This window comes from Heptranchias perlo, chromosome 30 (assembly GCF_035084215.1).
Source record: "Heptranchias perlo isolate sHepPer1 chromosome 30, sHepPer1.hap1, whole genome shotgun sequence".
In the NCBI taxonomy this organism is placed as follows: domain Eukaryota; kingdom Metazoa; phylum Chordata; class Chondrichthyes; order Hexanchiformes; family Hexanchidae; genus Heptranchias; species Heptranchias perlo.
Genome location: NC_090354.1, coordinates 9,659,351 through 9,684,745, shown reverse-complemented (window position 1 = coordinate 9,684,745; position 25,395 = coordinate 9,659,351). Strand labels below are relative to the sequence as shown.

The 25,395-nt window shown below is 43.3% G+C and overlaps 1 protein-coding gene across 1 annotated transcript; it reads left to right on the top strand.

The window, feature by feature from the left end:
* Positions 1-2,124: 2,124 nt before the first annotated feature.
* On the top strand, positions 2,125-23,771 carry nr1d1 (nuclear receptor subfamily 1, group d, member 1). The gene is made up of 8 exons (XM_067968856.1): positions 2,125-2,564; positions 8,797-9,063; positions 10,138-10,226; positions 11,453-11,597; positions 13,525-14,171; positions 16,071-16,256; positions 21,251-21,461; positions 22,195-23,771. Exons 1-8 carry the CDS (start codon positions 2,546-2,548, stop codon positions 22,389-22,391), a joined length of 1,761 nt encoding a protein of 586 aa, XP_067824957.1. The 5' UTR covers positions 2,125-2,545; the 3' UTR covers positions 22,392-23,771.
* Positions 23,772-25,395: the final 1,624 nt, after the last annotated feature.

Here is a 25,395-nt window from a genome sequence, read left to right as displayed (position 1 = left end):
ATTTGTGATATATTAGATTTCTTCCTTTTATCAAATGGAGGGGGGAATCCATTCTTTCAATTTTTCTCTGATAAATCAAGTTGAGGTTCCAAGAAATTGGTCAAATGAAGAACCTGCAGGGTGTTTTCACTTTCAGACTTTAATGGTGAACAGCACTGCAGTGAGGGGGTCTACTTTTAATCTAAAGCTCTCAGCTCACAAATACTGCGGTGGGGAGAGTGGGTGGAGAGAAGACATAATGCATGTCTCATCCCTGAGAGAAGATATCTGTTGTTTTGTTCAAAGAAAAATCAGTCTCATGGAGACTAACTATGTCAATTTTCCTGGCGTGGAAAAGTCCCAATTGGATAATGCATCTGATGGGTCTATCTTTGGTTGATATCACTGACCTAAATATAGATTGGCCCGAGCCTGGACAAGAGAATTTGCATTTCAGTTATACCATGAAGGTGTAATAAATTAATTAGACCACTGCTGAAATTAATAGCAGTTCTATATTTTGTTGATAAAACATCATGACTTTAGGTATAAGTAACATATGCATCCCTTTCATAGCAACATTACATATGTTTCCTTACAGGGAAAATCATCAGCTATTTTCCTAGTGGGACAATATAACAAGTAGTTGCCTGTGACTACAATATAACAAGGATTTTACTATCAGGAACAACATATTAATTGCAATATTTCTCTAACAACAACAAACATTTTACTGATGGGAGTTGTAATTGTCACTTCCTAACAGGGCACTATAATGTGAATTTCCCTGTGAGTACAATGTAACAAGGCTATTCCTACTGGGACAATATAACAAAGTTTCCTCTCTGAGTATAATTTAGGGAAGATTATTCCCAGTGTTGAAAGTGCTGATACTAATACACTGCAGGGAAAATCATGCTTGAGTCAAGATGACTTAATATGAAAATATACTTCTTGTGTATTGCTCTTAATTCATCACTTCAAAAAGCCCCTACCACTATCATCAACAGTGATGGACCTTTAATCAAACTTGTGTTATGCAGGTCAAGATGTTACCTCCTGACACAAGCTAATTTGAAGGACAAAATCTATAATTGTACTGCTGGGTGTTTTAAACAACTGAAATGAACATAGTAAGAACATTTCACACACCCATCATTGCACTTTTCTGAAACTCAGTGACAACTCTGATTTCCCTATTAAGACAATGGAACACAAGTCTTTCCTGTCAAAATAATGCAGAAAGGATTTTTCATTCACTTTAATTGAGATTTCTTAATTCGATCTATTTATAATGCAATCACAGGCTGCATTTAACACTACAGCTGCAGTGCCAGTGTGTTTTACTTCATACTGATACTTAAGTTGTAATGTCAACCTGGAGTCAGAGATTGAAGCAGGGAGTCCCTCCTAATAGGAGGGATCAATCTGTTTTGCTCCCGAGTCAGATTGAGCCCTGACTCAGAATTTACACTACCATTTCTTAGCATCAGTGTGAAGCGAAACGGCTTTGCACCAACACTGCAGTTGTAGTGTGAGTGTAACCTTAGATACACAAATACATTGATTGGAGTAAAAATATGGAACATCCACCCAAAAAGCAGTAAGTGTATTTTCCCTGTCAGAGTTCAAACTTACCTGTAGGAATGTGCTAAAAATCTTTTGCATGTAACTTTTCACACAGTAGCATTTCTGTAATGTCTTATCAGCATAGGAAATATTTTTTCCCCGTTGTATATGTCTAGTTTTGACCAAGGAAAAAAATTAAAAGTGTCGGTCCACAAACATTTACGTTAAAAAAAAATGCACGAACCAATTCTATAGCAAAGATTAGGTGCATTAAGGTTAAAAATATACCAATGAAAGTCTTATTTACCTTTACTTCAGCCACACAAACGCCACTGAGAATACTATTCGATGAAAGCTAAAGATTAGCCAATCACAACACTTGGTACTCTGCCTGATCTTTGGCTTTCAATCAAAGTATTGGAAACAATAACTGCCTCCAATCAGAGAGCTTCTCTCATCTGCTGCTCGGCTGCTCTTGCTAAAAGTAACTCTCTCTTCCCGTTGCGCCAGTGCAAATTTTCCAGGGACAGCCGTCGCTTCCTACCCCCGTTGCAGAGGGATTTTTTTTCAAGGTGTCGGGGTCGGGGGGGGGGGGGAAGGATAAGACCCTCTTGCCCTCCTGGAGGGCAGATTTTTTATTTTGCAAGAGGACCAATCTGGGAGAGGTTATCTAAAGAAGCTCTTCCTGCCCCGTCAAGGAGATTCTTTTTTTTTGTTACACACACAGGCCAACCAATCCGAGAGGTTGTCTCAACTGCTGCTCTGCCAGATTGTCCTTACAGTAGAATTTCGGTACCTTCGGTAGGAGCTGTGCAAAAAACTGCACTGACAATCAGAAACTCCTGGCTCAAGGACAGTAACTCAACAACTCCTTCCCAACACGCAACATCCAGCAGTGAATAAAACCCTGCAGGCAAATTGTCCAACAGTTAGCGCGCAGGTTAGAAATAGTTTGTTGTCAGTAGGAGGAAAAGAAAAATCCCAAAGGAGGACAGTTATGGATTCCAACAACACAGGTATGGAAAAAGATTATTTTTTTTTTGCTAATACATAGCTTTACTTTCAAAGTGTCTGTAAATGATATTTAACTCCTGCATGTCATGTTACTGAAGTCTGGAAAGCACCATGTTGACGCAAACATTGTAATGTATGTGTTTTGACACCAAATCGCTAAACTAGAGCTTGCTGTGTAACGTGACAATATAACCTGATTATGTGTGTTTAAGTAAATGACGGCGGTGACTTGGGCAGATAAGGATTAATATTTTCAAATTGCTGTAGCTTAAGCTTTAGTCTCTATGGTTACATTCCTGGATATCTGTGTATACAATATATACCGTACAAGATAAGCTGGCCTACTTCACCATTACCTTGTCCATTTTTTTTTACACTAGAATTACTACTTGCTCGAAAAGTTGGCTGTACTATTTAGAAATGACCGGACTATTATGTTGGCGGGGTCAGCTATTAATAAGGGCTTCACATTTTATATTCTATCATCATTTCGCAGAGTAATAGATGATACGTGTTCTTTTGACGGATGTTTGTGTTAGTGTTACTGGGACATTATTGTAGTGCAGTGTGTCCTTCCTCCACGATTGATCGTGTCTCTTGCTTATTTTGAAGTGTGCTAAGTGATTGAGATCATGTTTTATGACCGTGACAGCTCTGTGTTAGTGTTACTGGGATGTTAATGTAGTGAGCCATGTTTTTCCCTTGTTGATTTTTCCAAGTCCTGCAAAGTAGGTCACAGTCTGAGTAAGGTGCGGGTTATTTTTGCTGAAACTCACATGGACGTTGCTCCCTAGCCATGTGCACCTTGTATATGCTCCTCCTCTTCCCGCCCATTCAATTACACAATTATACATAGAGCGGTGAGCAGGGCCAAGCCAAGTAAGTAGCAACGGACTCGGAGCCTGACCCCCCTCCCCGAATGACGTAATGTCCAAGTAAAGAGAAGGAAACCCAGATCTGCTCATTTCTGTATGCCCCACTCTTTGACGCATTGCTCTAAGTGTTTCTATGAGGTTTGCAATGCATTTACTCCTTTATTTTTACACCTGTTAGTGCAGAGATTGAGGAGTACTGCACACATGGAGCGGGCATGCAGTATTTCCAGTAGGCGAAATAAACAGTAGCATTTTCAATTTGGGTTTGCCACTGTGGAATTTGATTAAATACACATACATTCTTTTAAAAACTTGTGGCAAATAGGAAAATAAAACTCTTCACAGCACGTCAGAGATCTCAATAAATTAGCTCAGGGCACTCATTGAAATTACATTTTCAATGAACGTGCTCACTGCTAGTAAAAAAAAAATCAGGCTAATGATATTTTTAGGTGGACGTATTTAGCTTATTCATACTTTCCTTACTCTCTGAAAACAAGCAAACCCCCATTCATTTCATGGTTTCCCCGTCCCAATCGGTGCCATGCTCACTACCAGAGGTGCAAATTGATACCAATTTGAAGAGGTCCGGCTTTGGACAAATTCTTTGACACAACAGCCACTGCCATTTTTTTCCATCCTTGGAAAAAATAAGCAAAATCCCAGTGGGAAAAAATAGACAATTTGACCACTACTTAATATTAATACTTTACATGTATTCAAATGTGTAGTTTTAAATTCACTTCGTGTTTTGTGTTCAGCACGAGAGTTCCAGTTGATTTAAATGTGAAATATTTGAGATACCAGCTGTTGTATTTGAAGTGAACCGAGTCGGGTGCGGAATGGTCTCTTGCGCCGCACTGCACCTCGGCCCACGTATTTTTAAACATGTTTAGGAGACAAACGCCCAATTCAGAGCGTCCGGCGCCTGCAGAGTTAATCGTACTGTGAGAACGTGTTTTGCTGGGGGAGAAACAGCCTGAGATGCAGCAGCAAACCAGGTCAGGGGGCGGGGAATGTGCATTGCCAGTGTTATTTCCAGCTTTGTGCTGGGGCTCAGCCTGGTCTCGGTTGGAATGCGTGTCTACGCCCTGTGGTGGTGCGGTGACTTATGTCGGATCGCAGTGGAGCAAACCCGTGCTGCAGTACGGTAGTAATAAAAAAAATCCAGGTCAAGGGGGGGGGGGGGGGGGCGAAATGAGCAAAGTGCGAGTGTTGCACTCCGTGCTGGGCTGCTCTCGGTGGCAATGCAACTCTTTATCCCGTGCTTTTTTGTACCACAAACCAAATGGGTCTGACTGCAAAGATTTCCCCCTCCCCTTACTGCCCCTCCCTCTCCCCTCCACCCCTCCCTCTCCCCTCCACCCCTCACTGCCCCTCTCCCTCCCCTCCACCCCTCCCCTCCTCACTACCCCGCTCCCCCCTCTCCCCTCCACCCCTCACTGCCCCGCTCCCCCCTCTCCACCCCTCCCTCTCCCCCCTACCCCTCACTGCCCCGCTCCCCCCTCTCCACCCCTCCCTCTCCCCCCACCCCTCCCTCTCCCCCCACCCCTCACCTCCCTCTCCCCTCCCTCTCCCCTCCACCCCTCCCTGTCCCCTCCACCCCTCCCTGTCCCCTCCACCCCTCACTGCCCCTGTCCCCTCCACCCCTCACTGCCCCTGTCCCCTCCACCCCTCACTGCCCCTGTCCCCTCCACCCCTTACTGCCCCTGTCCCCTCCACCCCTTACTGCCCCTGTCCCCTCCACCCCTTACTGCCCCTGTCCCCTCCACCCCTCACTGCCCCTGTCCCCTCCACCCCTCACTGCCCCTGTCCCCTCCACCCCTTACTGCCCCTGTCCCCTCCACCCCTTACTGCCCCTGTCCCCTCCACCCCTTACTGCCCCTGTCCCCTCCACCCCTCACTGCCCCTGTCCCCTCCACCCCTTACTGCCCCTGTCCCCTCCACCCCTCACTGCCCCTGTCCCCTCCACCCCTCACTGCCCCTGTCCCCTCCACCCCTTACTGCCCCTGTCCCCTCCACCCCTTACTGCCCCTGTCCCCTCCACCCCTTACTGCCCCTGTCCCCTCCACCCCTTACTGCCCCTGTCCCCTCCACCCCTTACTGCCCCTGTCCCCTCCACCCCTTACTGCCCCTGGGAGCAATGTTTGAGGGGCGCCCCCTTTCCAGTTTGAAACACACACATTCCCTGGAAGAGTACACGTGATCGTTGTCCCAACATCTGGCAATGGGAGGTGACCCAGCTCTTGCCCTCCTCCTCCTCCTTCTCCCCCCTTTCATTTGCCCAACACGTGCATTCTGGAGGCGGGACGGTTCCGTTGCAGAGACACGTGGATCAGCCCGTGACTCAATCTCCCACCGTTCTATTAATATCCAAGCCTCAGGAATAACCTTCATTCACTGGGTATTGGAAAGCGCAGTAACGTGATGTCTTGTTTGTTTGCCCTTTTAACGCGCCCTGCTGGCTGGCAAGGAAGAGAAATGGAAACTGAAATGAAATAAAACACCGGCTTTCAATTATACCAGCTTGCTGCAAACAGTGTGATTTGCGGATTTTCCCCAAGTTTGCTCGATGCAGCAAATTTAATTTCTACTAGGGGACACCTAATGCATTGTGGAGAGTATAACATTAAACTTTGCACTGAGCAGTCAATTTTTGGTGGGTTGTAGGGTTGTGATAGGATTCCTACATCCCGATTTCCCAATCTCTGGACTGTAGTTCCCCATCCCTTCCCAACCATTTTCCTTTTTCCCCCCTGTAATTTAACTTTGATAAATTTTGTACCGTTGAAGGTGAGGGATACCAGTGGTAAAAATAGATTTTTTTTTCACCGTTCGCACCCTGTTTTAGCATTATGTATTGTCAAGTCGGGTATAGTACAGATTACTTACAGTGCAAAACAACAGCAGAGTGCCTTCGAGGAGCAGTCCTCATTGAGGGTAATGCAGTTAACTTGAGAAGAAAAAAAAAGCACACACTCCTCTCTAGTGACTCCTATTGGAACGTGCATGTGTGGACATTAGATTAAAATAGGATTGGCCATGGCTGTGATGTCCCTTGTGATCAAATAACCCACTGACACTCATACCTAGGCTCACACATGAAGAAAGGCTATGTAGGCAAGGTACCAGAGGGCTGTTTGCACCTATGGAACCATATTCTAACATAGGATTAGCACCTATAGCAGCAGAGGGAGGAGAAGAGCAGTCCCCACTGCTCCATTGTGACATTTCTGTTTTGAACACTGGCTGTTGAGTGCTGTTGTCAAATTAGTGAAATGCACAGTTCTGTGCTATGGACCTAACTCAGTAGGAACAGGATTGATATTGTCCAAAGTCATTTCACTTAGCATTATGTCACAAGGGAAGATTTGAATTCAATAAGTTTGGGCTGGATTCAGTCAAAGGCAAGATAATGATATGTTGTACTTGCCATTTCCTGGCTGATGCAGGGTTGGTTGGTTGGGGTTTTGTTCATATTAGTGGCCAATTGTCTGAGTTACTTACCATGGCTGTAGACTCAACGCTGTAGTAAATTTATGTAACCCATTTTAAGGTATAATGGAGCCGGACCGGGAACTAATGTAGGTCAGCGAGTGCATGGGTGATGAGTGAACAGGACTTGGTGTGAATTAGGATATTGTTAGCGAGGTTTTGGATGAGCTCAAGTTTACAGGGGGTGCAAGGTGGCCAGGAGAGCATTGGAATAGCTGAGTCTGGAAGTAACAAAGGCATGGATGAGGGTTTCAGCAGCAGATGGGCTGAGGTTTGCACAAACCTTAAATACACAAGTTTGCAGCCAAACCCAGTTAAATTTGCAGCCAAGCCCAGTTTTATGATGTGTTCCATAAAAGTGTTTTGCTGCACTTTTGTTTTGCAGCAAATGAGTCTCAAACAGTTGGCAGCAATCCCATTGGTGAAACTGTAAACATGTAATGTAAGCCTTGGCACGGCCAAACATAATAAAACTTCAGCTCAGCTACAGGGTGCCTGAGGTATAATGTTATGATTTAGGCTGGAATGTTGCAATAAGGACAGAGATCAGCAAAATCCTACAACAATGCATGGGGCCCCCAAAACCCCATCTCAGTCAACAGAAAAGCCTTGAAACACTAAAGCAGGACAGGCAGCATCTGTGGGTTCCAAACAAGTCAGTCAGGTCTGAAACGTTAACTGACTGACTTCTGTTTCTCCACAGATGCTACTTGACCTGCTGAATAATTGCAGCTTTTCCTGTTTTTGTTTTGTAGATTTCCAGTACATCTGAGTCAGTGCTGATTTTTTTTTCAGTTTCGGCAGAATAATAGCAGGGCACTTGTTTAGCCAGAGATTACGGTAACAAGGACATCCTGCTATTTGAGTTAGGTGCATTTTGGTTGAGTGGATTTTAAAAAAATAAGCTGTAAACTTGATATAGTAAGCGATTTGATTGTCAATACGTAATTATCCCATTAAAAGAAGGGAGTGTACATGCAAGTCTTGTTCTGTGTCATTTTTCCTGGGGCAAGATTCATTGTCGTTGCCGTCTTTTCAATGAATGGAATTCTGCTGTTGTAGTTTCAGTTTTTTTCTTTTGCCAATTTTTGTTCTTCCTCCCCTCTCCTGATCACGTTGACTGCTTGATGGAGTATAGTTCTACCAACAATATGCATTCTCCAGTACCTTGTGCATACGGCCATTATTTGGTGCTTTTATATTTCATGCCCAGGTCCTGGGAGATCACCGTCTCTTCGCCCTTACACTGCCACATCTGGCTTCCTGTTCTAAACAACAGATTTGTAGGCGCACAAAAATACTGCCCTGATTCTTTAATGGGGATAAGGGAGCCAGTTTTAGTAGTGTAAGCATAGGTCAGCCTTCAGCTGCCTAGGCCCTAAGCTCTGGAATTCCCTCCCTAAACCTCTCCGCTTCTCTACCTTTCTCTCCTCCTTTAAGACGCTCCTTAAAACCTACCTCTTTGACCAAGTCCTAATATCTCCTTATGCGGCTTGGAGTCAAACTTTGTTTGATAACGCTCCTGTGAAGCGCCTTGGGACGTTTTAGTATGTTAAAGGCGCTATATAAATTCAAGTTGTTGGTTTTTGGTTAACCTATCTGTAGATTTGGATTCTGGTGATCCAAACTACAGAAGCACCAAATATAATCTTTTGTGAGCCTTTACAGGGAGTGGTAGAAGGCTATTTGGTCATTGGAGGCATCACAGCCAAGCCTGATACCCTCCTCATTGATGGCCAGAGCATGAAATCTGGCTAATTTTCTTTTCTCTAACCGTGGAGCTGAGCCATTGGGGCAGCACTATAATGTTAAAAACTCTTAACTCCACGAACTCTGTGTTTATTTTCCTGTCCTCCCATTCCAGGTGGAGTGATCACCTATATCGGACCAACCAGTACCTCTTCAAGTCCAGTACTGTTGTACAGTGACAACTCCAACAGTAGTTTCCAGTCGTGTTCCCCATTGTCACTGTCTCCCAACAGCTCAGGCTCCCAGGATGGCAAACACTACAGAAGTAGCTCTTCAGGATCCGGAGAGGATTGTCCAACCACTGGGTCCTTCAGCAATCTGAAGCTTTCTACGGATGATGGAAACACCATTTCCACCACTAAATGCAGCTCTGGAATCACCAGTAAGTAATCCCAGTGTCTTGTCCTCATTCTGTGTGACATTGCTGAGTGTAATTAAAGTGGCATGCCCCCCACCTCCCCCCACTAATAAAGAACTCTTATTTTGGGCAGACACTAATAAGGAATGGTATTTTTTGGAGGCTAGTTATTTTACTCATTAAACTCTGCTTTTTAAAGCTCTCCCAAAACCAGATGGCTTTTCTACCTCTCTCTTTTTCTCCAAAAGCTTTTTAAAAAACTAATTCTTCAACTGTGCTTTCAGTTCCCTTCTTATTCTATCCTGTTTCCTGCATTAGTGTCCTCTTCTCAGTCTTGTAAAGTGCTCTGATTTCTGTTACGTGAAAGGTGTTGTATAAATGCGCGCTTATGGTTTGGTTTATCATGCAAGCTGTAAAAATTTGACTTGCTTTGGGTTTATCTCTATTATCTGATGGTGGCATTTGCTCTTTAAAAGGTAGAATGGTTGATTATTTACAAGGGAGCTGCATCTTCTCTTTTTTTCCCCCTCAATTACATCCCCACTTCACCTGCAGATGCTGACCAAGCTGGGCAGTGTTCCCAGGATGCTGGTCTCACCCTGTACCTGGCCCAAGTGATCATCCTTAATGTACAAGCCTAGATTGCAAGTGTTGGAAAGCCATTCAACTGGGTGGGCGGTGGGCCAATGGGTGAACTCCATCCGGCTCACACAGGTGCATTTTCCAGCAGAGGTCATTGGATTGCAATCAGGAGAAGGAACCCTGGCTGATTCTCCTTCCCTAATCTGGGTGCCATTGTGGCCAATTGTAATACCACTCCCGCCAGCCCACCTGAGGTCAGCTAACAGCACAGACCAGGGACTCAAACCTGGTCCTTATTCTTGGCCCATGTGGCCAAGTTCCACACTGTGCGGTGCCAGGAGAGTGAAGTCACATCCTCATTGCATGCCCACAATCTCTTATTGGCCCTGCTTAAAGCTAATACTAAAGGCATCAGCCATTTGCAATTTTCTAGGGATGATTGTAGAATAAACCATTGGAAGCTGTTTACATTTTGAAGAAATCTCTCATCATTTCTTTTTGTTTCCGTTCACCTAGAAATCAGTGGAATGATTCTGCTGTGTAAAGTGTGTGGGGATGTGGCCTCTGGTTTCCACTATGGAGTGCACGCCTGTGAAGGTTGCAAGGTAAGTTACACCCATTTGTACAGGAGAAAAGCATACCATTATGCATCCACAATGCAACATATGTGCATGAATATGTATAGACACGGGCCTGTGGATACACATGCATACAATATGCTCCTAATGGCTTAGGTAGCAAAGGCACCGTGAGACCTGCTGCTGAGCCATTCACAGAAGTTCCCAGCTTTAATCAATGAGTTAGCCGATCTCAGTTGGGGCAGGATTATTGGCTTCAGGGTCTCTGGGCTAAGAAAGGGTAAAGTCTGCCAGAGTTCCAACTTCTGCTCGCGATCCACTGAACACTGCTGAAAGATGGTCATGTGTGGATGTCTGGTGAGACCAGGATTGGTCTCTCAGGTGTGATCCCCATCACAGCTGAATAGCCTGCTAACACTCACTGCCTAGACTCAAACATAAAGAATGGCCACTTGGCCAAGATATTAGTCACTACTTTTAGAAGAAGGAACAGAATTAGGGGAGGGGACATGTGTACATATATGTACAAACATATATACAAACACATACACATGGATAAATGTATATATATGCATTCAAGTCTATATTCATATTTAATACTTATTTACATCCATACACACACACACACATCATACACAAGGCAATCAAACTTTTCAGTTTAATTAATGTTAACACCTGTTAGTATGCAAAGCAAATGATTGAGCACACATAAAACCCACTTGAACTCAGCATTTATAGGTATGATTGTCCCAGCTACAAGAAGCTAGAGATTGAGAGAAAGAAGAATGAAATGTTGTAGCTATATAGTCTGAAATGGTTGGCATTGAACTACATTGCCAATTTAGGTACAGACTCTGTACTTGATTGGGAAAGCTCAATACTATCATTGGATGATGTTTCATTCCCCAGCCCTTTTTTTTGCCTGATCGGATGATTACACGCAAGCACAGAAATCACAATCTTAGTCTGATTTTTGGTGGGTCCATGAATGGCCATGAAGATGATGGCTGCTTTCTGCTGTGAGGCGTTCATTATCTTTAAAATCCAAGTGTGCAGTCACTCAGCCAGTGCTTCTTGATTTAATCTGTCTTCTCCCTTGCTCTTCTGAACCGTGGCGGTGTCCTGCAGTTTGGACCTTGGCCCTTCACCTTTCTTAATTTAAAAAAAAAACCTCCCTTAACCATTGACTAGTCAGCTAAAAATGTAATTTTTGTTGATGGCTTGTCACAAGGTATTTTTGTTTTCCCCTGCAGGGCTTCTTCAGGAGAAGCATTCAGCAGAACATCCAGTACAAGAAGTGCCTCAAGAATGAGAACTGTACCATCATGCGAATCAACAGAAACCGCTGTCAGCAATGCCGCTTTAAGAAGTGTCTTGCTGTTGGCATGTCCAGGGACGGTGAGTCTCTTTCTCTTTCTGTTATTTCCTATTCAATGTATTTTTTTAAGGAAATAAATACAGCTTCCTGTTTGTATCCTGAGAAATTTGCTTTTATGCAGCTTCGTGAGTCCACGGGTGAGGCAGTGATGCCGTGGAAATGTAGGTGGCCAGTACCATTCCATACTTGCTTGACTGGGGCCTCACTGTCGTGTGAACAGAAGCTATTTTTGTGTCAGCCTTGGCTCAGTGGTAGCACTCTTCCATCCGAGTGAGAAGGTCGTGCGTTCAAGCACCACGGCAGGACTGGAGCATGTAATATAGGCTGACACTTCAGTGCAGTACTGAGGAAGTGCTGCATTGTCAGAGGTGCTGCCTTTCAGATGAGACGTTAAACTGAGGCCCTGTCTGCCCACTCAAATGGAGTGAAAGTTCCCATGGCACTACTTGAAGAAGAGCAGGGAAGTTCCCTCAGTCTCCTGGCCAACATTTATCCATAAGACCGTAAGAGATAGGAGCAGTAGGCGGCCATTCGGCCCCTCGAGCCTGCTCCGCCATTTAATGAGATCATGGCTGATCTGATTTTTACCTCAACTCCACTTTCCCGCCCTATCCCCATAACCTTTGACTTCCCTGCTGATCAAAAATTTGTCTAACTCAGCCTTGAATGTATTCAATGACTCAGCCTCCACAGCTTTTTGGGGTAAAGAATTCCAAAGATTCACGACCCTCTGGGAGAAGAAATTCCTCCTCATTTCCGTCTTAAACGGGCGACCCCTTATTCTGAGACTATGCCCCCTAATTTTAGATTCCCCCATGAGGGGTAACATCCTCTCAGCATCTACCCTATCGAGTCCCCTCAGAATCTTGCATGTTTCAATAAGATCTCCTCTCATTCTTCTAAACTCCAATGAGTATAGACCCAACCTGTTCAATCTTTCCTCATAAGACAACCCTTCCATACCTGGAATCAACCTAGTATCCCTCAATCAACATCATCAAACATAGATTATATGGTCATTCATTTCATTGCTGTTTGTGGGACTTTGCTGTGGGTAAATTGTTGTCACTTTTACCTACAAAACAACAGTGACTGCACTTCAAAAAGTACTTCATTGGCTGTAAAACACTTTGGAACAGATGTGAAAGGTGCTATATAAATGCAAGTTCTTTATTTTTCCTTCAGTTTTATTCTTTTCTCTCCAGTTTCTCCCTTATTGGAATATCCCACCTTCAACAAGCCATCTGCTATGGTTCAAGTTGAGAACTGATAAAACTCATTGCTGAAGTGCCAAAACTGCTTCATGTGTACACTTGATACAAGTGTAGCCATATAACTCTCTTCTTCTACCAGTGGGTCTATGTGCCAGTCACTTGAATGATACCCATAACCTGAGGAAATTCAATATTATTTCATTTTTCTGATCCCTCCTACTTCTTTAGCTTCTCACTTCTCCCGTACAAACCACCACCAGGAACTGCTATCTCCTGTCCCTGATATTTCTGTGGAGCTGAAGAATGAGTGGTGAGAAAGCACCCCCTGACAAGGGTAGCCAAGTATTTATCATGTTATTTTAACTTTTATAACACTATTCCCCTTCGATTACAGCCACTTACATGCACATTATTGCCTCCTAGTTGAGAAGCATGTGCTCTTACATAAACCCTGCACCTCAGTAATAGTCCCAAGCCAAGCTGAAAGGAATGGTACTTATTGGCTGCAAAATTGACTCCTTTAAAGTAGTGCAGTTCACCACTATAGTGTATAGTGCCTCACCTAGTGAACGGGATCAGAAACTTGTGTCACATAGTGTTGGGATGGCTGGATTAAAGCCAAGTAACAGAAGTGCCAAGTGTGTGGTGTTGTCCCAATTGTGAATTGTGAACAGTGAAGAAACACCTTGAATATAGTATAACCTGTTTCTTGAATATCTGATTCTTCTTGTAGCTGTGCGTTTTGGGCGCATTCCAAAGCGAGAAAAACAGCGAATGTTGGCAGAAATGCAAAGTGCCATGAATAACATGGTGAACAACCAACTCAATGGGGAGCTGCAGAATGAAATCCAGCCCCAGCAACAAAACTGGCAACTTCAGCCTCCGCTGCCAGCTCCTGTCCAACCACCACAGCAGGAGCAGTCATCCCCCACTCTCCATCCCCAACAGCAACTCAACCCGCAGCAATTATACTGTCCCAGCACCGAAGCCTCAATGGAAGAAGTCATCTATTCCATTTCCAGGGCACATAAAGAAACCTTCATCTATGCCCATGACAAGTTAAAGCAAACAACAGCAGCCTGCCAGCACAACACAGAGTTGGTGAACCACAATGCCAATTGCTGCCTGAACGGGTACCACATCAATGGCATGAACACCATCTATCATCAAGAGAACAACATCTTCCACAAAAACAGTAGCAGTGGACTGAAGAACATGTGTTACCCATCTTCCTTCTCCAACGGGCACATCAATGGACATTATCAGAATCAAGCCAATGGGCACAAATTGCACACCAGAAACTTGTATAGTGCCAACGGTGAGATAGAGACTGGCAATGAAAGGACCTGCCCATGGAAAGGAGCGAACAGTGTTATTCTGGTAAGATATTGCCCAGCTTATGCATGATTTCATGAAACAAGGCAGACATTTAAAAGGTTTTCTCTGAGCAGGAGTCACATTAAATATGTTTGTAGAAAGTAAATGATTCTCCCTATAAAATACTAAAAATAAACTAAAATAAGCACTGTACATCCAACGCAAAATTAAGAACTCCATGGAGACTCGATCAAGTGTACGAAGACTGAACATTCCTCATAATTCCACACTGCCTGAGGAAGGGGAAAGCCCCCGAAAGCTTGTGGGATTAAAAATAAAATCGTTGGACTATAACTTGGTGTTGTAAAATTGTTTACAATTCCTCATAATTGATAGGGATTATTATTTTTAACTATAAATCTACAAAACAAATACTTTTTAAAAAAAGTACATAGAAATGTGAAGAACAGTTTAATAGAACAGGAATAATCCATTAGGCCCAACAAGCTCATCCTTTTTTTAAAATATAGATCAACTCCATCCACCTACCTACTTGCATCTGCGTCATATCCCTTAACTCTTTCCCCAGAAACATCTATTTTCACAGTGAACCAATTGATACTGCCCACTTCAATGCACTTTCCTACAGTATAGACCCTCTTTTAAAGGACGATGAACCCATTGAAATTCTTTTTTCCTATCCTGCTAACAAACCTAATGAATCATGTTTACACTGCATGATGGTTTGAGTAACAACCTGATGTCACAAGAGAGTACTTCACATCCATTTTGGAAACACTTTGGAAGCCTTGTCTTGGTATTACATTCTATTTCCCCCTTCCCCCACCAAATTATTTCCTCGAAAATAATTTTATTTTTTCTATAATTGCTGTACAACTCAAAATTTTGGTTTTCTTTATCTGAAAAAGCAAAAATGAACTATTATTTTGAATATTCTTCCTGTGGAGAAGATTAATGTGAAATACATAATTTTAAATATATCAAAACTTTCATTCATTCATTTAATGAATATGAAAGGAACATTAAAGCATTCATTTCAGAGACTCTGATTAATAAAATGTTACTTTATCTTATTCACATAGTTGCACTTTTTTCTCCTTGGCCCAATCTGTAGAAACTACAAGGTCACCATAAATCACAATTTGATATTGTTGTTACAAAGAGCTGGATACAGCATATCCCAGCAATTGCCCTGTTACACTCTGATCAACATCCTGCCAGATAGAACACCGATTTTCTGAAGCAAAAAGGTTGTTTGGAAAAAAAAGCTTAAAAATCACAATTATTTGGATTTAAAATTATTTAATAAACACTCTCATTGTGTGGATGTTAATTTGTTGAGTTTTGATAAAATATTTCATCGATATCTCAACTAGCGATTTTAGCATAATCATATAAACATTGATATTAAAATCTAAAGTATACAGGGAGATTGTAAGGCTGTTTGAATGACATTCCTGTGTTACTTATGCTTCCTGGAATGTGCCATTTTCTCTATGTGGCCCAGTAGTACAATGAATCCTTTCAGTAATTGCAAGGGGTGCTACAGAGAACAACCTCCATTTTACTAATCATTCATGAATAAAATAACTTATGTCTGGAGGGTGTTTGCATCAGATCAGCAGTAGAGCGCTCACAGGGCTACCTTCACTTTTCTGAACCCTCAGGGCAGATTCTCAGTGGTGGCCAATACTCCCATTAGCTGTGTGCTGTAAGCTAGCCAGCTAATTGACATATGGCAAGGAGGAAGGGAATGCCACTTCTGACGAACATAGTACCTACTTCCTTCTCATTTTGTTGTAAGCTCACCTTCTCTCAGCTTGACCACAGAGCAGAGTTGGTGTTTGTGCGTCAACTTCTTGCCCTCACCATTTGAGCGAGCATGCAAAAAAAGTGAACGTAAATAAACGTAACGTTTTTTTTCTCTCTCTCTCTCTGCAGGCCTGCCCAATGAATATACGGCCACATGTAGATGGCAGTAGATCAGTGCAACAGATCTGGGAGGACTTTTCCTTGAGTTTCACGCCGGCTGTCAAAGAAGTGGTGGAGTTTGCAAAACTTATTCCTGGTTTCAAGGACCTGTCCCAGCACGACCAGGTCACTCTGTTGAAAGCTGGCACCTTTGAGGTAGGTATTGGAATTTAAATGATCCACTTTTCAGGTAAATGCAATGAACAGTGTCGCAATTCATATTGTGAAAAGTTAAATACCAGAAGTTAGGTTGATTCTAGAACCTAAACGTGGGATAGCAAAAGTTAATTAACTTAGTCAACGTAGTACATGGCAAATGTGGATATGGTGCAGTCTGTAGTATTGGGTGAATTAAAGGGCAGAAATTTAGCAGCATCAGTTTTTGAATCTATTCAGCTTGAGCTGAAGTTTTAATTAAATAATTAATCCTTATGGGTGAAAGTACTATCCAAACCTCTGTGGATTTGGATTCACTCTGAATCTGCATTGCCTGTACTTGTATCAGGCACGCGCAGTGTAAAGGAGATGTTCGTATGCTGGACTGCGAGGGCAAAGCTGCTGGGTCTGAAGTCACTGTGATTGACAGCTTGCCTCCGATCTGGTGTGCAACAGCTGTGAAGGAACATCGGCATGGTAATTTTGTTCACATGTGGCATAAGAAATAGGAGCAGGAGTAGGCCATACGGCCCCTCGAGCCTGCTCCGCCGTTCAATAAGATCATGGCTGATCTTCGACCTCAACTTCACTTTCCCACCCAATCTCCATATCCCTTGACTCCCTTAGAGTCCAAAAATCTATCGATCTCGGCCTTGAATATACTTAATGACTTAGCATCCACAGCCCTCTGGGGTAGAGAGTTCCAAACATTCATAACCCTCTGAGTGAAGAAATTTCTCCTCATCTCTGTCCTAAATAGCTGACCCCTTATCCTGAGACTATGCCCCTTAGTTCTAGACTCTCCAGCCAGAGGAAACAGCCTCTCAGCATCTACCCTGTCAAGCCCTCTCAGAATCTTATATGAGATCACCTCTCATTTTTCTAAACTCGAGAGTATAGGCCCATTCTACTTAATCTCTCCTCATAGGACAACCCTCTCATCCAGGAATCAATCCAGTGAATCTTCGTTGCACCGCCTCTAAGGCAATTATATCTTTCCTTAGGTAAGGAGACCAAAACTGTACACAGTACTCCAGGTCTCACCAAAGCCCTGTACAATTGCAGCAAGACTTCCTTATTCTTGTACTCCAACCCCTTTGCAATACAGGCCAACATACCATTTGCCTTTCTAATTGTTTGCTGTACCTGCATGTTAACTTTGTGCATGTAAAGGACACTCAAATCCCTCTGAACCAACATTTATTAATTTCTCACCATTTAAAGAATATGCAGTTTTTTTATTCTTCCTACCAAAGTGAATAACTTCACATTTCCCCACATTATACTCCATCTGCCACCTTCTTGCCCACTCACTTAACCTGTTTATATCCCTTTGCAGACTCTGTGTCCTCCTCACAGCCTACTCTCCCACATAGCTTTGTATCGTCAGCAAACTTGGATACATTACACTCGGTCCCTTCATCTAAGTCATTAATATAGATTGTAAATAGCTGAGGCCCAAGCACTGATCCTTGCGGCACCCCACTAGTTACAACCTGCCAACCTGAAAATGACCCATTTATTCCCACTGTCTGTTTTCTGTCCATTAACCAATCCTCTATCCATGCTGAAAATCCAAATATACTACATCCGCTGGTTCCCCATTATCTACCCTGCTAGTTACATCCTCAAAAAACTCTTAATAGATTTGTCAAACACGATTTCCCTTTCATAACACCATGTTAACTCTGCCTAATCGTATTATGATTTTCTAAGTGCCCTGTTACCACGTCCTTAATAATGGATTCCAGCATTTCCCCGATGACAGACGTCAGGCTAACTGGTCTGTCGTTCCCTGTTTTCTCCCTCCTTTCTTGAATAGCGATGTTACATTTGCTACCTTCCAATCCGCTGGGACCGTTTTAGAATCTAGGGAGTATTGGAAGATCACAACCAATCCATCCACTATCTCTGCAGCCACCTCTTTTAGAACCTTAGGATGTAGCCCATCAGGTCCTGGGGATTTGTCGACTTTTAGTCCCATTAATTTCTCCAGTACTTTTTCTTTACTAATATTAATTACTTTAAGTTCCTCACTCTCATTAGACCTTTGGTTCCCCACTATTTCTGGTATTTTTTTTTGTGTCTTCTACTGTGACGAGAGATACAAAATATTTGTTTAATATCTCTGCCATTTCCTTATTCCCCATTATAATTTCTCCTGTCTCAGCCTCTAAAGGGCTCACCTTTACTTTCACTACTCTCTTCCTGTTTATATACTTGTAGAAGCTCTTATAATTTGTTTTTATATTTCTTGCTAGTTTACTCTCATTCTGTTTTCTCCCTCTATCAGTTTTTTGGTCATCCTCTGCTGGTTTCTAAAACTTTCCCAATCCTCAGGCTTACTACTCTTCTTGGCAACATTATAAGCCTCTTCTTTTAACCTAATACTATCCTTAACTTCTTTAGTTAGCCACAGATGGATCATTTTTCCAGTGGAGTTTTTATTTCTCAATGGAATATATATTCGTTGAGAATTATGAAATATTTCTTTAAATGTTCACCATTGCTTCTCTACCATCATATCTTTTAATCTAATTTCTCAATCAACCTGAGCCAGCTCACCCTACATATCTATGTAATTGACTTTGTTTAAGTTTAAGATTCTAACTTCGGACTTAAGTACGGCACTCTTGAACTCAATGTGAAATTCTATCATATTATGATCACTCTTCCCCAGAGGCTCCCTTACTATGAGATTACTAATTAACCCTGTCTCATTGCACAACACAAGATCTAAAACATCCTGTTCCCTGATTGGTTCCATGACGTATAGTTCTAGGCAACTGTCTCGAATGCATTCCATGAACTCGTCCTCCAAACTACTTTTGCCAGTTTGATTTGCCCAGTCTATATGAAGATTAAAGTCCCCCACTATTATTTTTTTGTTACAATCTCCTCTTATTTCTTGATTAATACTCTGTCCAACTGTATAAGTACTGTTAGGGGGCCTAGAAACTACTCCCACCAGTGTTTTCTGCCCCTTGTTATTTCTTATCTCCACCCATCTGATTCTACTTCCTAATCTTCTGAGCCAAGATCCTTTCTCTCTGCTTTCTTTATATCGTCCTTTATTATCAGGGCTACCCCCCCCCTCCTTTTCCATTTTGTCTGTCTTTTCGAAAAGTCAAGTACCCTGGAATATTTAGTTCCCAACCTTGGTCATCTTGCGACCACGTCTCAGTAATGGCTACTAGATCAAACCCACTTATCTCTATTTGTGCCATTAATTTGTCCATTTTGTTAGGAATGCTTTGTGCATTCCAATGAAGCACCTTTAATTTTAACTGTTTACTATTTTCCCCTGATTTGACCTTATTCACTGATGTACTATTACTGTTAAAACTCTCTGTCCCTTCCTATCACACTCTGCTTATCTTTACCCAAATCGCTACACTGCTCTATGGCCTTGACTGTTCTCTTTAGATTTATAAATTTCCCCGAACCCTGCCCCTAGTAATAATCCAGCGATTATTACCTTCGAGGTTCTGCTTATTAATTTGGACCCTAGCTCCTCAAACTCCCTCAGCAGAACCTCATTTCTAGTTCTACCTATGTCGTTGGTCCCTACGTCGACCACAACAACTGGATCCTCCCCCTCATGCACCAAGTTCTTTTCCAGCCATGAGGAGATATCCTTAACGCTGGCACTGAGCAGGCAACACAGCCTTTGGGACTCTCGGTCGCGGCTGCAGAGAACAGCGTCTATCCCCGACTATACTATCCCCTAACACTACCACATTCCTTTTTACTCCCCCCACTTGAATGGCTTCCTGTACCTTGGGGCGTGGTCAATTTGCCCATCCTCCCTGCAGTCTTTGTTCTCATCCACACAGGTAGCAAGTACCTCATACCTGTTGGACAAGGTCAAAGGCTGAGGCTCCTCCATCACAGTATCCTGGGTCCCCGTACCTGCCTGACTCGCGGTCACATCCTCCTGTCCCCGACCACTGACCAAATCTAAACTACTGCCTAACCTAAAGGGGTGTGACTGCCTTCCGTGTCAAAGTGTTCAGAGAACTCTTCCCCCTCCCTGATGCATCGCAATGTCTGCAGCTCGGACTCCAGCTCAACAACTCTGAGCCGAAGTTCCTCGAGCTGCAGACATTTATTGCAGATGGGGTTGCCTGGGATCAAGCTGCTCACCACCAATTCCCACATGCTGCAGTTACGACACACCACCTGCCCTGCCATCCCTATCTAACCTTGTTTTATATATTTAATTAGTTAAAGTTTTTAATTCACCCTGGTGGCACAGTGCATGGGTTTATTAACCCGCTGGCCGAAGAGCAGTAGGGCACAGGACCTTGACCACCACTCCTCTTTGGCGAGTTTCCAAGAAGCGGGCAAAGAGGGAAAAGAAGCACAAGTGAAAGCCTGGATGCAGTCTCTCACCCACTCTCACCAGTGGGATAGAGCGGATTGTGGGGGTTGAAGACACAAAGATGAGCAATAGAACATAAGAAATAGGAGCAGGAGTAGGCCATCTGGCCCCTCGAGCCTGCTCCGCCATTCAATAAGATCACGGCTGATCTACCTCAACTCCACTTTCCCGCCCTATCCCCATATCCCTTGATTCCCTTAGTGTCCAAAAATCTATCGATCTCAGCCTTGATCCCTTATCCTGGGACTATGACCCCTAGTTCTAGACTCTCCAGCCAAGGGAAACAGCCCCACAGCATCTACCCTGTCAAGTCCTCTTAAGAATTTTATATCTTTCAATGAGATCACCTCTCATTCTTCTAAATTCCAGAGAACAGTTAAAGCAAGGAATAAAATAAATATTAACAAAGAAAACATTTCCATGTCAATGAATCCGAAGCAGTTTTTCAAACAGAAGAAATGACTGCTAGGCACCCTAAATCATAGCAGCAGTATGAAGGCAAAATACCCATATGATGTGTTTTCACTGAGAACAGTTTATATCTTCTGCAGGGAAAGCCCACTTCTGAAAGGAATTTCTATATAATTGTTTTTGACCCATTGTGTGGCAGGTCCTGATGGTGAGGTTTGCATCACTCTTTAACATGAAGGAACAGACTGTAACTTTCATCAGTGGAACCACATACTCCATCGAAGAGCTGCGGGGAATGGGGATGGGAGACCTGCTCAACTCCACGTTCGACTTCAGTGATAAACTGAGCTCCTTGCACCTCAGTGAAGAAGAGCTGGGCCTGTTCACCGCAGTTGTGCTGGTCTCTGCAGGTAAGGACTGACTGGGTCGAGCTGCAAAGCTGCGAGATGAGGCAACTGAAGTTTTTATTCTAATGACAGTCAATCATGAACTCTGTCTGATTTTGTATCATTTTTAGTATGGACACTGAAGCCAATTGTAATGGCTCCACTGGAGCCTCAGCTGAGATCAGCTAATTCAGTGCCGACTAAGTGTCAAACTTGATATGTGCAGCTCAACAGCACATCATGGAATTGCTTAAACCCCTCGAGCCTTCAGGCAAGCCCCTGTGCTGTTGCTTTGTCACCTAGTTCTGTGCCAACAGTAACTTTGTCAGCCCGTCTGGAAATAGCAACTGGATAGGGAATTCCCTGACATCTGGAGTACACCTGAACCCTGAAAACATAACTGCTGCTAGCAGGTTCACAGCGACTCTCCATAACTTGCTGCCATCGCATGAAAGCCAGCTGCCCTTTTCCTGTCAACTGGTCCCAACACACAGTTTATTGACTAATTATCAGAATTTATTGACACATTTTGTTGTTTTGCCGAATAAATAACAGTTGTCGGGTGAGGACAGGGTTGGGCTGTGCTGATCGCCCGTCCCTCCATCAGCTTTCGGGGGAGAAGATTTAAAAACAAAGGTATGCAGGCAGAATGAGGAGTGCGCAGTGAGCTCACTCTTGGACCAATTATTTTCAGTCCGGCTGTTCTAAACACAGTTTTTGTGTCGACTTTACCATCCCGTTCTCTCTCTGTTTTCAGATCGTTCTGGAATCGAAAATATCAACTCGGTGGAACAGCTCCAAGAGACGCTAATCCGAGTACTGAGAGCGCTGATTATGAAGAACTACCCCAACGAGGCTTCCCGCTTCACAAAACTGCTCTTAAAACTGCCAGACCTCCGCACTTTGAACAACATGCACTCAGAGAAGCTGTTGGCCTTCCGGATAGACCCCTGAGTTTCCCGTCCAACTGCAGCTGCACCAGACTTATCTCCGATACATTTTTAAGGCATTTTTATTTATATTTCAAATGAACGTTCAGATGACATATTGCAAAGCACCTTGTAAATATGTGTATATTTCAGCTGTCAAGGGAGTGTAATATATTCTTATAAAAGGAATGTTCTACAAATCAATATATTTAAAACATCCTTCTGGCCCTAGGATATGTCTGCGTACTTAGCTTGATAGTAGATCTAGCTGTGAGATTATCTGCTTGCTGGTTTGGAGTAACATATGAAGGCAATTGAAGATCTGTGCGTAGAACAGTGAACATGCAATGTTCTGCAGTGCCCAGATTCCCCTCTGATCTGATGCCTCTCCCAGATGTTCGACTTGACTCACTGGTTCAGAATGTCAGAATCCACAGCAAATCCCATGATCGCAAGCTCGTTGAATATGATCCTAACTTTACCAATTGAAACAGTGTAAGCTACACCGTTCCTGACATTTCAGCCTGACCAAGACAGAAGGTAAAAGACTAAAAGGGACTCCCAGCCGTTGCTCAGTGTTCCCCATTTTCAGCTTCAGCAGAACAGAGCAGTTGAAGCCCATCTTACCTGTACATTTTTTTTTAAAAAACAGAAATAACATTTCATCCACTGTCTTGTGACTGTATTCTTTTTGGAATAGTCTGAAGTCTAAAACTGCTCCAGGCATTTTATAGAAAACAAACGAAATGATCAATCTCGTGTTGCTATGCGTGTCTCTTGAAGCTTATGTTCAAACGACAGATATTGTTTGTGAGGAAGTTGCTGTGTATTTGTGGTTTACTCCTACTTAAGATCTGGATTGAAGATTCAATGGATCAGTTGCCCTGAGTGAACTAAACAGACCGGACTTGATCCCTGGTCTGTTGAGTCAACTGGTGCAGTAGCAGTGGTGCTATAATTGGGCTCAGTACCCTTGGGCTAGGGAGGGAGAAAAAAAAACAGCCAGAGTTTCCACCCCTGACTACTATACCTGCTGGAAAGTGTGTGTAGGTGTTGGCATTGGGCTTGGCTTTAAAGCTGCTCAAAGTTGTAAAGCCTGCTGACACTCCCTGCCCAGGGAGCTCCCACGCAAAGAAAGGTCACTTGGGGGTGAGGTACTGGAGGAGCTGCTGGCGTCCATATCCCAGCACCTTTGAGAGAGGAGAGGGTAAAAGCTGAACGTTTCAAACGCGAACAACAGTAAACCTGTGCGGGTGTTACAGCAAGGCAGGATCTGTTTTTTGATAATTAAACTTACTGCATCTGTCTCATTGTAGTTCAATAATTAATGTGTATGTGAATCCAGATGAATTCATTAACAATTTATAAAAATAAAATAACGAATGCACTGAATTAAATAACAAAATGAAGCTCGGTGTCATTTTACAGTAACGTTGTTGAAAGGATTTAGCACATGTCACTGTGAATGTGAGTCGCTTGGGAGCACTCTGGTATTCCATAGGGGAATCTGGCATCCTTTCACCTTTGGGTTTGTTTTAATTGAGCAACCGGGGTGAAGGGTCAATGCCCAGAGTGCAGGATGGCACCAAGGTTGAAAAGAATTGGAAGGAAAACCAGGTTAAAATCAACAACTAACGGTTATGCAACATCAAAGTTCTTTTTTAAAAAAAAGCGCAAGGATTATATGGAGGGACGTAACGAGAGCCACAGTTTTGAGATCGTGGGAAAGAATGAGTTAGAGTAAGAGACGGTGCAGTGAGTCACAAATAGTTTTTTTTTATTGCTCCATTGCCTCAGGGTTCCTGCAGCACTGATATAAAACTGTTAGGACTCGTAAAGATCACTAAAAATGGGTCTTCCCAGTAGCCAGTTTTAGTGCGTCGTTGTCCCTTGAAGCCAGCTGCACAAAGAAAAAAAACTTGCATTTATAAAGCGGATTTCATGGCCTCAGGACGTCCCAAAGCGATTTTACAGCCAATTAAGTACTTAAAAAAAGTCACTGCTGTAATGTGGGAAATGTGGCAGCCATTTTGCGCACAGCAAGTCTCACAAACAGCAATGAAATAAATGACCAAATCATCAGTTTTAATGAAGTTGGTTGATGGATAAATGTTGGCCAGGACACCAGCCCTGCTCTTTTTTTGAATAGTGCCTTGGGATCTTTTACAGCCATCCGAGGGGGCAGACAGGACCTCGGTTTAACCTCTCATCCAAAAGATGGCACCTCTTGACAGTGCAGCACTCCCTCACTACTGCACTGGAGCGTTGGCCTAGATTATCTGCTCAAATCTCTGGAGTGGGGCTTGAACCCACAACCTTCTGACTTGGAGGCAATAGTGCTACCAACTGAGCCACGGCTGACACTCAAAAGCAATGCCCTATGTGCAGAAGACCCGCAATTCAGGAATCCAGCTAGCACTAACACAGGTCTCGGGCAAAAACTCAGCAAGCGAGGCAGCATCTGTGGAGAAAGAAACAGCGTTAACGTTTCAGGCCGAAGACCTTTCGTCAGAACTGCAGCTTTAAGCACAGGGGAGTAGAAGAGAGTATAGCATGGCGTACTGGGAGCTTAGGAGGAATAAGAGAGGAAAGGTCAGAGGAGCAATGACTGTAGTAGCATCAATAAAAGAGAGAAAGGGAAGGAAGTTGGTGATGGAGTAAGGTTGGAGCTAGAGGTGGGAAGGATCATCTATTGCACAACAAGTCTTGAAGTCTCAATCCTACAGTTCAGTGGATGCCAGTTCATGGCAACACATCACACTGGTATGAAGGAACTAAACAAAAATGAAATGATCATTAATATGGTATGAGGAATGCACTGAGGTTTGGATAGTCCACTGAATGAGACTTCAGGGCCTTTTGCCTTTATAGTTTTGTCTGAGAAATGATGAGATATTGAGACTATTTCCACTGGAGCAGAGAAGAAAAAGAGGAAATTTAATTGAGGTTTTTCAAATTATGAAGATTTCTGTCAGGGTGAGTAGAGAAAGACTAATTTCCCCTGGTTAGAAAGTCAGTCAGGAGGAATC

Bases quoted from the DNA above. Each gene is read 5' to 3' on its own strand.
- nr1d1 (XM_067968856.1), top strand. The intron at 11,598-13,524 runs GTGAGTCTCTTT...TTCTTCTTGTAG, and splicing joins TGTTGGCATGTCCAGGGACG to CTGTGCGTTTTGGGCGCATT. The intron at 21,462-22,194 runs GTAAGGACTGAC...CTCTGTTTTCAG, and splicing joins AGTTGTGCTGGTCTCTGCAG to ATCGTTCTGGAATCGAAAAT.